This window comes from Canis lupus, chromosome 18 (genome assembly GCF_011100685.1).
Source record: "Canis lupus familiaris isolate Mischka breed German Shepherd chromosome 18, alternate assembly UU_Cfam_GSD_1.0, whole genome shotgun sequence".
Taxonomy (NCBI): domain Eukaryota; kingdom Metazoa; phylum Chordata; class Mammalia; order Carnivora; family Canidae; genus Canis; species Canis lupus.
In genome coordinates this window covers 36,336,661-36,356,089 of record NC_049239.1, presented here as the reverse complement: position 1 = coordinate 36,356,089, position 19,429 = coordinate 36,336,661, and the positions used below count along the sequence as shown (strand labels likewise).

The 19,429-nt window shown below is 32.8% G+C and overlaps 1 protein-coding gene across 7 annotated transcripts in view; it reads right to left on the bottom strand.

The window, feature by feature from the left end:
- IMMP1L (inner mitochondrial membrane peptidase subunit 1) overlaps positions 1–19,429 on the bottom strand; it is an 82,778-nt gene that overhangs the window by 40,981 nt on the left and 22,368 nt on the right. For 3 of the 7 annotated variants that reach the window (XM_038563123.1, XM_038563124.1, XM_038563125.1), the window contains exon 3: positions 9,292–9,550. The exons of the other annotated variants lie outside the window; for them this stretch is intronic. In XM_038563123.1, coding sequence (XP_038419051.1) covers positions 9,292–9,370 — 79 coding nt within the window. In that variant the 5' untranslated portion in view covers positions 9,371–9,550. The remainder of the gene's footprint in view (positions 1–9,291; positions 9,551–19,429) is intronic. 7 annotated transcript variants of the gene reach the window in all.

Sequence of the window (19,429 nt, the reverse complement as noted above, 5' to 3'; positions counted from 1 at the left end):
TGCTGAGAGAAAATGAAGACCTAAACAACAAAAAGATACACTATATTTATAGATTCAAACCATCTCCAATGTTATCAATTCTCCTTCAAATTGGTCTATACATTCAATACAATTCCAGTGGAGTATTTTGTCCAGTAGAAAACACCATACTCATATATATATATATATATATATATATATATATATATATATATATACACACACACATATATATATATATATATAGAGAGAGAGAGAGAGAGAGATACTAAAGACTTAAATTGGCCAAGGTAAACATTAAAAAGAACAAAACTGGAGAAGCTTATTTCAAATATCAAGATTCATAAGTTTACAGTAAGAAAGTATTATATGTGGCAAATCTAGACAAAGAGACCAATGGAATCAAGAAACAGAGCTACACTTAGAAGGTTTTCTGATTTATAACTAAAGGTTTAGTACAGGCTAGTGGGAAAAGGATGCTCTTTTTAATTATTGGTGCTAGGTCAATGATAGGCATACTGGGGGCAAAAAAAAAAAAAAAAAAAAAAACCCTGACCCCATAACCTCACCAAGTACAAACATTAATTTGAGAAAGATTACACACAAACATATGAATAGTAAAGCAATAATACTTCTAGCAGAAAATGGAGATTATCTTCATTACTTTTGGGTAAGGCTAAAACACTAACCCTAAAAGATTGATCAATCTGATTTTGCTAAAATTAAAAACTTCCCTATATTGAAAATACAATGTTTAAAAAGGCAAAAAAGTAGGGAGATATCTATCTATATAGAAAGATGTGGTGATGTCTAGATATATGTCTGGAAAAGAAACATTCAGAATATACAGGGAATTCCCAACAAATCATTTTTTAAAAAACTAACAAAAATTAAGCAAAAAAACATGATTTCACAAAAGAGGATATCCAACTGGCTGACACAAAAAATTCATCATCATTTTTTATCAGGGAATTGGAAATTATAAGAGATATTACCATAAAACCATCACAGTAGCTAAAATTACAGGCAATACAAAAAGCTGAAAAAGATACGGAGCAACGTTAATCATTGCTGATGAATAAATTTACACAACAAATTTGGAAAACATTTGGGCAGTACCTAATATATACCCAATGATTCAGCAGTACTATTCCTGATCTATATGCCAGAGAAAGATATGCTTATATTCACTAAACAACATATACTGGAATATTCATAGCAGCTTTATTCATAATATCTCAAAACCATAAACAATCCAAATATTGGCCATTAGGAGAATGAATAAATTTTGGTATACTCTTAAAACAGGACACTACACAGCAATGAAAAGGAAAAAATACCAATATATGCAACAGGAATAAATCTCACAGACACAGTGAAAAAGACAAACACAAAAGATAATGATTCCATACATGTTATATGATTCCCTTTTTATTACTCACTTTTATGAAGGTCAAATATAAACAAAACTAATCAGTGCAGAGAGGTCAGAAAAGTTGCTAAATTTGTGGGGCAGGTATTTGAGCCCAAGTAGTAGTTACACAAGTATATTTTTATTTGTAGAAATCCATCACATGGTAGGCACACATGCACTCATGTGCATATGTATCACTCATTCAATCAATCAATCAATCAATCAATCAAGGCCAGAGAGGATGGGATCAAACAAAAATAGATAAGATTGGCTTTTTATAGAAGTTGGGACAGTTTCTCCAACATAGCAAGAAGGAAAGCAAGATCGGTTCATATATTGGTAGTTCTGTCAGTTTGATGGTAGAAAAATGACGGAGCTGTTGCTCCAAGTTTTTATATTCTCAGTCTCATGAGTTGAGGTCGTGCATGAGAAGAGACTGTGAACTCTCACCATAAAGCAGGCTGGTAAACTGAGAAGCAGTTATAGATGTATTAGTCCTGTTGCTACTATAAAAAAAACCTACTGTAAAGTTAGGCTTGAAACAACATAAATTTATTATCTAACATTTCAAACTATACTATAAAACTATAGTAATCAAAACAGTATGGTACTGACATAAAAATCGACACACAAATCAATGGAACAGAGAGCCCAGAAATAAATTGACACTTACATGGTTAATTAATCTATGACAAAGGAGGCAAGATATAAAATGCGGGAAAGACAATCTCTTCCATTAATGGTGTTGAGAAAACTGGTCAGCTACATGCAACAGAACAAAACCGGGTCATTTTCTTATACCATATACAAAATTAAACTCAAAATGGATTAAAGATTTATGACCCAAAACCAAAATTCCTAAAAAGAGAACATAGGCAGCAATCCCTTGGATGTCAGTCTTAACAATATTTTCTGGATCTGTCTCCTCAGGAGGGAAACACTATTAAGGAAAACCATGAACAAAATGAAAAGGCAATGTATTAGTTGGAAGAAGATAATTTGCAAATGATATATCTAAAAAGGGATGAATTTCCAAAATATATAAAGAACTCATACAACTTAACACCAAAAAAATCCCACAAATAATCCAATTAGGGGGATCCCTAGGTGGCTCAGTGGTTTAGCGCCTGCCTTCGGCCCAGGGTGTGATCCCGGAGTCCCGCAATCGAGTCCCACGTGAGGCTACCTGCATGGAGCCTTGCGTCTCCCCATGTCTGTGTCTCTGCCTCTCTCTCTCTCTCTGTGTCTCTCATGAATAAATAAATAAAATCTTAAAAAAAAAAAAAAAAGAAAATAGAGAGGACTAAAAATGTAGACATTTTTCCAAAGAAGACATATAGATGGCCAACAAACATATGACAAGATACTCAACATTAAAAAAAAAAAGATGCTCAACATTACTAATCATCAGGGAAATGCAAATCAAAACCATGAGAAACTACCTGACACCAGTCAGAATGGCTGTATCAAAAAAGGTAAGGACAAATGTTGGCCAGCATGCAGAGAAAAGGAAGCCCTTACACACTGCTAGTGGGAATGTAAACTGGTGCAGCAACTATGGAAAATAGTATGGAGGTTCCTCAAAAAGTTAAAAATAGAAATACCATACAACCCAGTAATTCCACTTCTGAATATTTACACAAAGGAAACAAAAATGCTAATTCAAAAAGATAGATGCATCCCTATGTTTACTGCAGTATTGACAATAGCCATTGTAAATATGCTTCCACATGGAAGCAAGCTAAGTGTCTATCGAAAGACAAATAGATAAAGATGTGGCATATATATGTGTGTATATACACACACAAACACACACAATGAAATAACACTCAGCCATAGGGGAAAAAAATGAAGTCTTGCCATTGCCATTATGACAACATGGATAGACCTAGAGAGTATTATGTTAAGTGAAATAAGTTAGAAAAAGACAAATACCATATGATTTCATCTGTATATAGAAATTAAAAAACAAAAACAGAAATGGATTCATAAATACAGAGATTAAACTGGTGGTTGCCAGAGGAGATGGGGGTAGGAGAGATGGACAAACTAAATGAAGGGGACTAAGAGGCACAAACTTCTAGTTATAAAATAAATAAGTCAAAAGGATGAAAGTATAGCATAGAGAATATAATTAATGATATTGTAATAACTTTGTATGGTGATACATGGCAACTATACTTACCGCACTGACCATTTTGTAATGCATATAATTGTTGAGTCACTATGTTATACACCTGAAACTAATATAATATTATATGCCAACTATAAAGGTCAATAATTCTTTTTTATTTTTTAAAATTTATTATCTTACAGTTTTTAGGTCAGAAATCTAATATGAGTCTCACTAAGCTAAAAATCAAGGTGTTGGTTGGGCTATGTTCCTTTTTGGGGCCCTAGGGGAGAATCCTTTCTATGCTTTTTCCAGCTTCTAAAACTGCACACATTCCTTAGCTTGTGGCCCCTTTCCTCCAACTTTGAAAGCCAGTAGCACTGTATCTCTGACTATTCTTCCACAGTCACATTTCCCTGACTCTCTTTCTTTTGTCACCTTCTTCCACTTTTACGGACCCTGGTGATTATTACACTGTACCCACCCAGAATATCTGTGATTATCTCCTCATTGAGGATCCTCAATTTAATTCCATTTGCAAAGGAACTCTTGCCTTGTAAGATAATATATTCACAGGTTCTGAAGATTAAGGACATGGACAGCTTGGGTGGAATGGTGGTATTATTCTACCCACTACCTACCACACCAGGACACCAACACACCAAACCAGTAATTATCAAAGTGTTGTCCCCAGAGCAGCAGAATGGGCATCATCTGGCAACTTGTTTGAAATGCAAATTCTTGGGCCAAATTCAAGATTTATGTAATTAGAAAATTGTGGAGTGTTGCTCAGCAATCTGTTTTAAAAAGTCCTCTAGGTGATTCTGAAGCACAGTAATGTTTAAGCTCTCAGGATGGCCATGGTCTTATCAAGCTTTGCATAGCCTTCCTTGATCATCTATCATTTACTGCTATGTGCCATTTTACTTACCTTATTCCATGTGTGCTGTGAAAAAAGTTGGGAAACTCTGGCATAAATAATTCTTATGCTATCTAGGAAATAGAATTTGTTGATTTTTATTCTCTATCACATTTACATTTTTAAGGAACTGAGTCATTAAAGAACAAATTCCTTTAAAGAGGAGCCTATGTACTCTATCAATTAATAGAAAAGCTAAGAAAAAAGAAATGAAAACTTAGAAATTGCGACTGTGTCACATAATAAAGGAAAAGAAGCAAAAAGTATTCTTCCCCAGAAACTTTTAAGATGCTCTGTTTAAAATACAGTAACACTCCATATAATGCTGGCATAAAGGCACAAGGTTGATACCTACTTTTAACAGTTATCTACATTATAGATCAAAAGATTTCTTCCTATAACACAAAGTGAGAAAACACTATGTGGGATGTAGGCAATAATGGTTTCTTTCACTACACATAAAAAACCCTCAATACCAACTAATATAACAACAACAACAACAAATACTTAGATAGTAATTATTGCCGTGTGCCAGGCATTGTTCTAATTATATATATTAACTCATTTAGTTCTTACAGTAATTCTTTGAGAACTTAAGTATCTCATTTTACAGATAAAAAACTGAGGTACAGAGAGGTTAAGAAACTATCCAAAAAAGCACAGCTCATAGGCAACTGTGTGAGCCATAACTCAAAATAAGACAAGTGGGTTCCCAAGTCCATCACTATGCTATAGGCACAGGAAAGAGAGAAGTCGAACTCATGTGAAAGCCACCTAGAAAGATGAAGAAGCTAAAAAGAAACTAGAGATTCCTCTATCCTTAGAAGTTTCTAGGAGCAGGAGTACACTCTGAGATCCTGATTTAGATCTAATCATGGAAGTAGCCTTAGAGTGATTTCAGAATACCCCAAATCACCAAAAACAAAACAAAACAAAACAAAAAACAACAAATCCAAACAAACTTAAAAAACCTCAGCTGATTGTTCAGGTCTGGAATTCCTTTGAAAAGAAGAGAAAGCATTGTTTCAGAAATATAGGGTAAGGAGTGCCAGGGTGTCTCAGTCAGTTAAGTGTCTGCCTTTGGGTCAAGTCCTGATCTCAGAGTCCTAGGATTGAGCCCCAAGTCTGGCTCCCTGCTTAGCAGGGAATCTGCTTCTCCCTCTTTCTGAGTGTGCACTCTCTCTCAAAATTAAAATCTTTAAAAAATAATGGGGGAAAAAAAAGTAAAGTATTAATGTTAATTGAGACTACTAATATATAGAAATTCATTCATTTTAAAGTATAAGCAAAGAACTGATTAAAATCATAACTTTTTTGTTTTGATTAGAACAGTAAGTGAATTTATTAGTATTTAAAGAAATGTTCACATCCATACAAAGGAAGGAAGGAAAAGAGAAGTAAATCTGAAGGAGAAAAAAATCCTGACATCATAGTTTCACTACATTTTCCCTCATTTGGACAAGAATGACATTCCTGAGACTTCCTGTGATTTCTCAAATTCAAGAATATCTACACAAAATACTTTTTCCCCATATAATCATTATATATAAAATAACTGAGAGATATATGTCCATTTCAGACCCCATATAGAAGTTATGGTGACATGAAGAAAACAATAGACTCATTAAGACATGGATGCTGAGTGGTGTACTAGGCTCAAGAGCTAAATAATTCACTCTCACACAGCAGCCTCTCCATCAAAGTAATTCAAATTCCTACCATTTCAAAATCACCTTCAGAGCTACTCATGAATTGTTCAAATCTATAATGTTAAATCTACTGTAAGACTTGTGCAGAGGGTATTTTTCTAGAACTACAAATTAAGAAGTTCTGATCCCCATAATCTATGAAGATTTCATTTAAACCTATTTTTTAATGCATTTCCAGAGGAAATAATTGCCCTCACTTTAAGGTTTAAAGTATTCACTGCTTTAAATATGACCGTATCATCAAAAAACCTGAGAACCTAATTCAAAATCCAAATTCCCAGGCTCCCATCATAGAGCTAATGAATGAGAATCTGTGGGATGTGGGAGCAAGGCTACAGAATCTAGTTTTAATAAGCTCCCAGGAAGGAAGCCCCATAAAGAACTCTGTGCTGTCATTCGAGACCACTGAGACACACTCAGCATTTTTTGAAATTTGACAAAATTCAACCATCCATTATTTTTAAACTGAATGCTAACTTTGGGAGAACTCTAAATTTCATCATCAGATAAACTTTATCATGCTAACATTTCAATGATTTTTTTTTAATCAAGTGTTATTTTCTGAAGTGTACTTTTTGTAAAATCAAAACTCATTTTATGTTTATAAACCATAAATAGTTAACACTTCTCATACAAAAACAGCTTTCAGGGCAGCCCGGGTGGCTCAGCGGTTTAGCGCCACCTTCAGCCCAGGGCGTGATCCTGGAGACCCAGGATCGAGTCCCACGTTGGGCTCCTGGCAGGGAGCCTGCTTCTCCCTCTGCCTGTGTCTGCCCCTCTCCCTCTCCCTCCCCTCCCTCCCTCTCTCTCTCTCTCTCTCTCTCTCTCTCTCTGTGTCTCTCATGAATAAATAAATAAAATCTAAAAAACAAACAAAAAACAGTTTTCAAAGAGTAAAACTATCTCATTCATTCACCAATAATCCTCCAATGACTCTATATGATCCACTGATTTCAGAACAATATACAAGTTGTATGTGCAATAGTTGAAGGGTATTCATTCAGATGCAAGAGTATCATTTAGCTTTATCACAGACTAGCTGTCACTGTGCCAGTATACAGTTCATGTATGACCCTTAAGAAAGACAGAGTCTTATTAGTTGTCAAAAAAAAATTCAGAATCTCAAATAATCAAGAATTCCTTATTCCCATACTGCTTTTGTACATCTGACTTAACTCCTTTTTAAAAATTTCTTATTTCTCTCAGTCTATCTCTCTTTCTCTTATCTCTAAAATCACCTCCCTTCACCTTCTTGATGTCATTAGTCACTGTGCCAATAAATTTAGTATCTGTAGCTTTCAAAGATGAGTTACATTTCTCATAAGTTATCAATACAGTATTAAATTAATCTTCAATCTACCTGAAAATAATGTACATCATTGAGAAGACTTTATATGTTTATAGTGAATTTAATTAAGATGAATTTGGGGCTTTTGAAAGGAAATAACCATCTCTAATCAAATAATGCCTAAGATGGAGAAGGAATAAAACTAACTCTCAAGAGCCATTCAATAAACAGCTGAATAAAAAGCAGAAAAGTAAATATTGACTATGTTTAATAAAGCTTTGAGACAAATTATTTTGAAAGTTACTTTTAGGAAATAATTATAAAATACTATTAACTACCAGAAAAAGTTACCCTGAGACAATACACTACCTGGCAAAATAATCTGAAATTACACATAAACCAAAAATTTTATATTTAAAATACAAGTGATTATATTATAAAGATAAAAGGAATTTAGTCCACTTATTTCATGGATAGATCTATTCATTGTGACAGAATTTTAAATGAACACAATTTCAAACAGTAAAAATATAAATAAAAAAGTAAAAATATAAATAGAAGGCTAAAGAAATCCTTTACAAGCTAACATAATACAGTTCAGTAAGCATACTGTTAAGCTTTCTCACCCATTCATTTAAAATGTGACAACAAATGAAGAAACACATTTTGGAATATAATAGCTTGGAACCAGTTAAAACAAAATCCATTAATAATGACAAGTTTGCTAGGTAGGTTTGACCAAAGATCTCTACATAAATTTCTTATATTTACTGTTTTTTCTGATAAACATCTATATAGAAGAATAAAAGGTACTATACATAAACAGAGGCTACAAGTAAATCAATGCATTGTGTATAATGGATGATTACATTTTAATAATTCTTATAATTGCACAAATTATTTTATTCACCTATAGTTAAAATTTGAAGTTTAAAAACATTAAGATTAAGGTTTTATAATCTATTTTTAAATATAAAGCTACTAAACCAACAAGATAAAAATCAAGTTCTATGAATAAATATTTTAAAAGTAAGTACTCTAGGATCATAACACTGACAACACTAATTATCTTTTCTAGTCTTGGCAGTTATGTTGCATACTGTTTGGGTGACTGATGGGATAATTTCACTTCATTTTCCTTCAGTTTATTCTGGACCATGTAGGAGAAGAATATAAAAATAATTAACACCTCTAAACAAAATACTTGATAAAGTTTTTAGTTGAAATAAAATGCTTAAAAAAAACCTTAATTAACTAATACATGATTCTAGAGCAATTAACAACTAAACCTTTACTTGCTGAAGGAAAACTTTCACTAAGAATTTCTGATTTTAAAAAATCATCAATTCAGTATTAATATTAACTATTTTAGGACTTTTATCTATCAAGACCATACACTTACACTAAAAGCTCTTTTCATCAGTTTGAGCTAACGTTACATTAATTATCAAAAATATGTCTATATATTTTTATATCATTAAAGATTTTACTCACTAAAAAAACATTTAATCAGCAACAATCAAAGCAGTCAGAAACAGGTAAAATGTATGACAAAACAAGTTATTTCAGTTCCTTACACTTACAGACATTTTGATTAATTTATTGATAATGACCTTATATCTAAAAGAAAAAGTATTTAAATAATATTTAATCTCAAAAATAATACTTTATAAATAGTAAATACATTGTCATTTAACTGGAAAAAGTATAAAAGACATTAAAAACCAACTTTTTTATTTGAATATTTTAATAAATTTTAAGTCTTAACATAGTTTATGTATGTCTTACATAATTTATAAGTCATATGGATTATAATTAGGATAAATATTAAAAATAATTAATAAAAAGCATATTCTTTGCCTTGATCACCTGATTTTTTGTTGTTGTTGTTTATAAAATTAATCACAGTTAGCGGGGTAGAAATCGCTTTGAGCTTCATGAATGACATCCAAGAGATGGGAAAGGATTAGTTCTCAGTTGCTGCCAGTTATAGCGCCAGGTGGCTTTTTCTGCAGTGAAGGTGTTACCGATAATCCCATTACACTGGTACTAAATCTTGCAGACATCAAAATTATCACCAAGGTTCCTTTTCATCCCATCCTTTCCAAATGACTGGAAGTCGCTTCACCTGAAAGAAGTCAAATCCACATGCAGCTGCTGTTTTAGAAGGCAGCAAACTCCCTGAGAATGCCAGTCGTGATTCAATTTTGCTGTGCTGGTGGCCCCCTATTCCCTGTCCAATAATACATCTGTTAAAAAATCCTACAGCTACAAATCAAGTTTAATCCTACCAGGGACCTCATGTTGGTCTTGTCTTCCAAAAAGGCAGCAGGTTCTGCTGTCTATCTCTGCTAGCGTCTGGGGAATACCCTTTAAATCCCAGCTCTACTTAGAAGAATAAGCTAAGGATCACAAAACATGACCTCAAAAACCCTGATATGACTATATTCTGACCCAGAGGCATTCATTCTAGGTGAAGATTAGAACTTTGCATAATAAGATTACACAGCAAGTGAATGATATCAAGGGACTATCCATATGCAGCCGCCTGGTTTTCTATAGACAGCCTGTGCTCTGCAATATGCAGTGCAGACGAAAAAGAGCTTGGTCTTTCTAGCTGAAATAAAATAGATTCACATAAATTAGTTGGCCATTTCCAGATTCCTAAATCCCCTATTACATCTTTTATTGACAGCTCCTGTGAGGATAGCACAAATGTTATTCCTTTTTATTCTGTGGTTCTATAACAATCATGCTCTGTAATTGAAATGTACATAGATTATGGCTCGAAATTAACATCTTGTTTGCTGTAATCTTGGATTACAATTGACTGTGTACATAATAAAATTAGGAAATCAATGGATGGATTTATCATCTCCAAGAAACTAGAGGTATTGTTTAAAGAATAGTTTAACATTTTGTGTCAATACTTTAAACACAGAAGTCACAGAGTAGTCAATAAAAATTTAAGTGAGTAAAAGAATACAACAGGCATTACGCAATATCTACATAAAAGTTAGATTACATAAAAATTAGTTCATTTCCCTCAAAATCCTAAAGTGTTAAAATTTTCAAAATGTGAAAAATTCAGAGATCTCATAACATAACGATTTTCTCTTGAAACCATACTTGAGCAAGGTTAATTACACATAAGTGGGTGCAGTAGCAGTATTTTATACACATCATCTTGATCATTTTATATTTTGAAATATTTGAATCAATTCAATTGTAATTCAAGGTTTTATAGTTCTTTAACTACATCTTTTTAAAGTATTTAGTGAAGTTCCCTCTACTTATATTTGAATATATACAGAACATTTAAAATGTATGGAATCCTAGAGAACTTTATGTTCAGTTTTTTCCTGTCAAGAAGTTTAAAGCTAAATGAACTCTAAGCAAACTTATATGAAAAGAGATACAATCACACAAACACCAATGCAAAAAATTTTTACAATGAGAAGAGGAGTTCTCAATTTTAGTTAAAAAAAAAAAAAAAAAGCATTAAGACATGCATGCAATGGGATTCTTATAAAACTAAGATCCCTGGTATGCTTGAAATATATTTGACAACTTTGATTTGCCCACAACTGTTGAGGAGCATACTACATCCATTATATTAACCATTATTTCCTTATCATCACAATATATTTAAGCATATCTATTACAATATCTAAGTAGTCAGGAGTCAGAGGACATAATTATGATTTTGTGTATTAATCAGGCAGATATATACCATTAGTATCAGTCAGAGAGCTATAGAAAACACTGTATGTAATTTCAAGGACAGCCTGTGAATATTCTTTGGTCATCCTAAATAGGATATTACTAGAAAAGTAATGAGGAATGCAAAAAATATTTTGTTATGATATTTATATGCAGTACTTTAGAGCTACACTGTTCAATAAGGTAGACATTAGCTACATATGGATACTGAACACTGGAAATGTGACTAGTCCAAACTGAGATACATTTTAAGTATAAAATATACACTGGACTTTGAGGACATAAAAACAAAAAATAATAAAATATTTTATATTGATTACATGTTGAAAAGATGATATTTCAGATATAATGGATTAAATAAAATACATAAATGGCTTGCATTACATATCAATTGAACAGCATTGCATTAGCAGATCATAAATTTTCAATAACCCTAAATTGTGAAATTGCGTAACTAAAAAAAAATACTAAAGCAGAGGGTTATCATGGAAGAACAAACATTCCAATGCCAAATCTGATACATAAGCTTAGAAAAGAACAAAATGCTGTCATTTCCACCTGTATTTCATATCTCTACCTTAAGGGTAATGGGGGAGAAGGGACCAACCAAGCTGCTGATCATTATGTACCAGAAAACAATATTTTATAGTTACAAAAATGCTTTATTTAGTCTTGTAAGCATAGAATTTTACGAAAAAACATCTTGGGCAACTTCACTAAAGACTAGTTAGGTCTATATGTCACCATTAATTGAATCCAATAGACAGCAACTTCAAAAAACATTTCTAGATCAGAAAAGGCCATGATTTTTTTCTAAGGTGCTATATAATTATTTATATTCAAATTTTAAAAATACAAGTAATAACTGTACAGATTTGAAGCATTTAATTTAATGTATTTCAGTATTTTAGCAAAATAAAAAAGGTCAATTTCATAAATTATTAGAAATTCACTTTTCCATTATTCTTTTCATTATATCCATCATTGTAGGTTAAAAAATTCATTAATAAAAAGGGTTTAACAGAAAGAAAACTATAAATAGTTAAAATATAAAACATATACCTAATTTAGTTCAAGAAAGTTAATGGCAGATTTAGTATGACTAGACAATTGATGTCATACAATTAAAATACAAAGTCTATCTTTGTCACACACTGGAATATTATTTCAATGTAAACAATAGTATATAGGTATTAACTCATTGAAAAGTTGCTTTTCATAATTATTCCTTTATAATATTTATCTAAAATACTAAGACTAATGATGAATTATGAGTATCAATAAATAAGATGGATAAAAATCTAAATCAATTCTTTATGATCTAGCCATGTTTCTTTTTCCTAGCCTTTTAAAATTATGTAAGTTCTTTCCTTTTCTGGTAACAAGTATCATCACCGAGACACATAGACACAGAGACACACATAAAAACAAAATAATAACAATAAAAAAACTTTCTAAGCATCACTATATGAGTGTAATGATATTCAGTCTAAGTTAATCCCCAGACATCCAAATTCATGAATAAAAATTCATCAGTTTTAAATACACTGAGCCTATTAAGCAAGAACAAAAGCATATGCACAAAAGAGCTTTTAATATATTTCAAAGCCCACAAGAGCCGTGGTCTCATTAAAATTATAAATTACACAAACATGGAATGAAGATTCAAACTGCAGTGCAGCTAAGCAGATTACAGAAAACCCCGCGTTCCATATGATAACACACCATGGCCCTCCCAGATGGGGGCTTGGAACAAAAAGGCCATCACCACAGCTAGGGAAAACCTCCTTGTGATCTCTGGTTTCTGTTCAGCAGATGACAGCCAAATAATATGTTGATTATTCTGTTTGTGCTGCTAAGCTTGTAAGATGGAATAAAAGCGATATGATCTATTGTGAACCCAATGCTAATGTGTTGCTCCACTCATAAATAATATACTGAATTTATTTTGAAACTATCTTTTATCTGAATTTCAGTTTTTAAATGCATGAATTAAAATAAAAGCCAGGATAAAATAATATTTAATTTGATGCTTTAAACTAAGAAATGTAATGACAAGTGAAAAATATCTAAGTGCTTAGTTAAGAGTTAAGTATAATCGCCTTTCTTTCATTTCAGCACTGTGATCAAAGACAAAATATATTTTTAAATAGGCAATTACTCTCATTATGAAATATAAATCCAAAATTAATAAACAGGAAGTTTATAATATATATCATTGACAAGATAAAAATATACTAGAGCACATAAAGACACTTTTCTGCAATAATAGCACATAATCAGAACATACATCTAAAATATCTCTGAATAAAAGTATCACTGAAAGTCTTATGAATATTCATAACTTGTACACAAATAGATGCTAACAAAATATCCTACTTAAAATCAAAATGATTTTTTAAAAGTTTCTAAAAATAATTTTCAAATATAACATATTTAGAGAACATCTTTTCTTTTTTATAGCTGTAGAGTATTTCATTGTATAGATATGCCATAGTTCATTTAACCACTACTCTACTGACAGACATCCACAAAAGAATATGCAAACATATTAATCTAGAAATATGTATTAGAATGTTTATAGTAGCATTATATGGAAAACCACCCAAATGTCCATTAACAGAATGCATAAAAAAAATAGTTGTGATACAGTCATACAAAGGACTGGAACAATGAAAATGAACCAACCAAAACAACATGCAACAATGCAGATGAATCTCAAGACGTAATAGCAAATAAAGGAAACCAAACATAAAAAAAATTCTATTGTATGATCCTATATATGTAACACAAAACACATACATCATATTTTCTTTATCTGGGTGTGGTTACATGGGTGTATTTGGCTTCTAGAAAATTCACTAAGCCATCTACTTTTCCATATATATATATATATATATATATATATATATATATATAGCTTTCTTTAAAAAGGCAGTTTTACACACTAATACAGTATACAAACATACTCAAAAACCTTATAAGAAATTTAGAAACTGATGTATATAAAATCTAAAAGGTGAAAACTAAGCATTCTTAAACTACTTATTTGAATAATCAAACTTTCAACTCAATAGCTGAGACAAATTCCTGGACTCTTTTAAATGGAAAAGGAAAAGCCACTCACCCTATTATCTTCCCCAACCCCCAACCTCTAATACCATATTTTCAAAGGTATCTAGCCTTTTTGTCAGGAGTTACTGCTGCTGCTGCTTTTATAATAATGGAGCTAAAACAATCTCAGTACTGAACATTTGCCCTTATATGAGAAAATAAAGTAACACAGAAGACAAAGCAGGATAAAGAATACATATGTTTACTGTTTTCCCCCTGCCTTCAAATTTCATAAACTTTTGTTAATTATGAATGCTTATTACCTAATTTAAGCAATCTCTTGAAAAATCTTGTTTTAGTTTTCAATGAAGTTAAAGAAAATATAATTAATTCTTTAATATCAGTATCATACAAATAAAGTGAAATTTCACAATAGTATGATAAGCTAAACGATTTATCTCATTACTTCCCACTTAAATATTTTCCTTTATTTCTATACTGGAATCAACACATAATCTACAAAACTGTTTTTCTCATATGGAAAAAATACTCTAAGAAATAAGCTAAAAGAGGTCATCTAAAGATTATAGGATTCATTTTTCATTTCTATAACAAATATTAATTCAGTGCTAACTAACGGGCTCTGGGGATAAAGGAGTTAAATTAGCTAATTTTGTGGCAAATATAACAGACTTACCCCTTTCCCTCTCATTTGATTTACAAATGAAACAAAACTATTTTTAATAAGTAACACATTAATATATTCAAAAATTAAACAGTCTACATGATATACAGTTAAAAGTCCCATCTACTTCATTTTCCCTATCCATCCACACACGATTGAGATTTTGTATAACCTTTCAAATTTTATTTTTGCAAACATAAGCAAATATGAATATATATTTTTATTTCCTTCCCCTTTAAGCAATAAGTAGTTTACTAAACAATGAACTCTGCCCTTTTAAAGATTTTATTTTTAAGTAATTTCTACACCCAAAATGGGGCTTGAACTCAGCATCCTAAAATCAAAAGTAGCACACTCTACTGACTGAGCCAGCCAGACACCCCTGAACTTTGCTCTTTTAAAATAGCAATGTATGTTTCAAAACTTTCTAAATCTGCATTCAGAAAATATCCTCTTAGGCAACCCCAGTGGCTCAGCGGTTTAGCGCCGCCCTCAGCCGGGCATGTGATCCTGGAGGCCTGGGATCGACTCCCACATTGGGCTCTGTGCATGGAGCCTGTTTCTCCCTCTGCTTGTGCCTGTGCCTCTCTCTCTCTGTTTCTCATGATTAAATAAATAAAATCTTAAAAAAAGAAAAAGAAAGAAAATATCCTCTCTCTTTTCATAGCTGTAGAATATTTCATTGTATAGATATGCCACAGTTCATTTAACCAGCACCCTAATGATAAACATTAGGGGTGTTTCCAATCTTTGGCTACTGTAAAAATGCTATAGCAGAAACTCCTATATATAAGTTATTACATGAGTACACAAGCATATCTGTAATAAATTTCTGGAATTAGTATAAAGACAAATGTGTAAATGCATTGGTCTTTTTCTAGAAATTGCCAATTTGTTGTTTTCTATGGGGGTTGTGTCATTTTACACTTCCACTACTGAAACATCTCAATGTATCCTAGGAAAAGCTATTTCTCTCTTTGGGCCTCTAAGATATTTTATTCATAAGGCAATTCCCAAAGATGTTCTTATTGCAAAAAAAACTACATAAAACTGTTTGTTTTACCCCAATTACACATGTAAAATCTGTTCACATAGTAAGTTTAAAAACAAAGGATTTTTCAAAAACCTCACTGACATAGGAAATTATAATGATGTACTGGGATAGCAATTATATCTATCCTTCCTCTGATCTAAAAACAAATATAGGGCAGCCTGGGTGGCTCAGCAGTTTAGTGCTGCCTTCGGTCCAGGGTGTGATCCTGGAAGTCCCGGGATCGAGTCCCATGTCGGGCTCCCTGAGTAGAGCCTGCTTCTTCTCCTTCTGCCTGTGTCTCTGCCTCTCTCTCTTTCTTTGTGTCTCTCATGAATAATAAACTCTTTAAAAAAATAAAAATAAAAACAAATAAAAACAAATATACTCTCCTACCCTAGTATTTTTTAAATTCACATTCAGTAGTTTATAATTGCATAAGTAATCAAATGCATTTCACTTTGAAATGAATAGTTTTCCTGAAACCAAATCTGTGTTACTTCTATATTGTCCTTGAAAAAGCTATCATTTCAAAGGTGGTTTAATTTTTATGACTGCCATTCTCAAATGGCTGTGTCACCTAATACATTTTTTTTAATTTCAATGCCAATCCTATCAACTGTTTTATAATTAGAAAATACCCACTTTTGTCAATTGGACTTCCCATTGAAGAAATCCTTAAGCGACTCCAGTTTTAATATCGTTGTTTTGTAAGAAAATCTGTGCATGATAATTTTTATTACCCAAATGAGGATGCACTGGTATATGCGATCTATGCTGCATCTCAATTATTCAGAAATCAGCAGTCAGATAATCTCAGTCCTCTGAAACAAAGTGGTTAGCTTAGTTGATGAACCCACAGTCAATTTTTAAAACCTGCCACACCTTCTGTGCCCTTAGTCAGTAGATGGCGCAGAACCACACTTAAGCTCTCACCTAAACAATGTATGTTAGGCAAATGCTGATTTTAATATTAGAGTCAATAGAACGCACTGACAGCAAAAGACAACAAAAGTAAATCAAAACAAAACAAACACCACACATCACAAGGTCCCAGGACACAAAACTTATCAGTTGAGAACAATATAGGAGAACAGCAAAAAGTCTCTGAGGAAATCACTTAAATTCTGTCAAGTGACTGATGTTTCACTATGACAACTCTGACAACAAGCAAAAAAATTTAAATAACCTTAAATTATACTCCATTTGTTCTGTTTAACAGAAGGGTAAATTTTATATTTTAAAAACATTTTGAAAAAATTTTCATACAAAACAAGTTTTGGCACATAAAAGGATAAGACTCAATTATCCACAAAATTAACGGATGAGAAATATACCATTTGTTATTGATGCCTAATGAACGAGGAATCACTCAAAGTAAAATTCCCAAGGTTAGACTATACTATGGCCATCTTTTAGGAGATGAACTATGATAAAGTGTGGTAACATTTTGGGGGCTTCAAACATGGAATTCCCTGTCCTAAGACAATTTTTGGTTAACAGTCAAAAAGATATCTGATAATTTCTGAAAGCTAGTCAGGCAAATTTTCCACTTAAATGGCTGGATACACTAAAAAAAAAATATCCTGATTTCACTTTTCACTTTGTTTTCTTTACATTGTGACTGCTAAGTAGACAGGTTGATCTGGTTTCTAGCTCCAACTTGCTAAATGACCTGTCCAAGTGACTCAATCTCTCTAGCCCTCCTTAGTTTCTTCATCAGTAAAGTGAAGGAGTTATACAAAATATGGCATGTTAACAGAATGAATTTACTAATAAAGTAAACCACAGAGTTACTACCTTAAGTCTTATCATCTATTTCTTTACTATACCTATACATCTATCTACATACATACTGTTTTGAAACTATCACAAACTATATGCTACTTTACATTTACATTTAAGGCCTAAAGTAAAAGAAATTATAATCATTTCAGAATCTTTTCCAATATTGAATATGTGTTATTCTCAAGATACAACAAATTTCTCATGTACTCAGTTAAATTAATTTAAAATACCATATAATGAATTATCTTTAACTTGAAAATATATGACTTTTTCTACCTGATACACATAAAAAACAACATATGATATGTAAAAGAATATTCATGGAAATTTCATTTATAATAGCCACATACTAGAAATAACCCAAATATCCACCAACAAGAGCATGAATGAATTCTGTCATAGTCATTCCAAAGGAATAACATAAAATGATGAAAAGGAATGAATATTACCTGCAACTACATAAATGATCTACAAAGCAGAACAATAAATAAAGGAAGAAAGAATACATATGATTCCAGACAATGGCACTACCAGCTGACCCACCCATGTCCAATGCTGCCTGATACCCCACTGGGCACCCAGTAGCCATATCAGGATCATGGTGAGGCAGGCAAGCAAATCCTGAAGGAAAGCATGAAGGCAGTCACAGGTGCTAATCTTTCGTCAGTATCCAACATGAGCTCTTGGTTTAGCCATAGGGTCCAGACCTCAGCTCTACCACCCCCAGCCATCTTTCTGTCTCTGCAATCAAAGCTGACACCTGCAAAAATGGCTAAACAAGGCAATGGAGACCTTGCAGCTGACTAGAGTGCTAACACTGGTGCTAGAAGAGGACCCATCCTCTTCATGCCTCAATGGAGAACAAAGACTTCTTCCAGCTGCTGGAAGATGACACATCCCTGAGGTGCTGGAGTTTGGAAAAAGCTGGACCCCAGCAGGAATGTGTGCTGTGATGTGACCCAGGTCAGGAGAACACCAAGCACAAAAAGGACATCACCCTCATCACCTTCAACATACACAAGTAAAATCCTTGGAACTTCTTTGGCAGCCTAGCATCAAAGCCACATTCTATAAGCTGTACTCCATTGAGCTGTGACTCTCAAGGACTTGGTCCAAAGTATTCAGGGAGCTGCTCCAGTTGGACCTCCATGTTGCTGCAAAGCCTGGGCCATATGTTCCTGGGAATTTCCTCACCCTGCTAAACAGTGGCAGCGTCAGCACCAAGGTGGCCTCCATCTCTACTGATAGGGGTTCTGAGCTTCTGCCCCTAGACTTGTTCCAAGAAACACAATGCAAGCACTGTATCAGGTTTTGGGTCCTGCAAGCAGTGCACACTAGATAACTCACCTGTTTTCCCATGTTTTCTAACTGCATTATGACAGTTCCTATTAGTGTAATACCTCCACCCCTAGCCTATACCCTTTCCTGAAGAATGCTGTCCCTTCCTAACCATCTTTCAAGCCTCCCACTTACCCTGTCCCCTGGCAACTTGATCCCACCCTAATTAATGTTACATCTAAATGTTTTAGAACTCCTCCTGTCCCTAAGCTCCCCAGTACAATAAAGAGAGTCCTCTCTGACTTTACATTGATATCTTTAATTCTTTATACCCTTCTCCAAAATAAAAACATTACCAATAAAAATATTAAATCGTTTACAAAAAATACATGTGATTCCATAAAAATTAAGACAAAAAAAAGTGAACATGTTGCTAAGAAATACACATA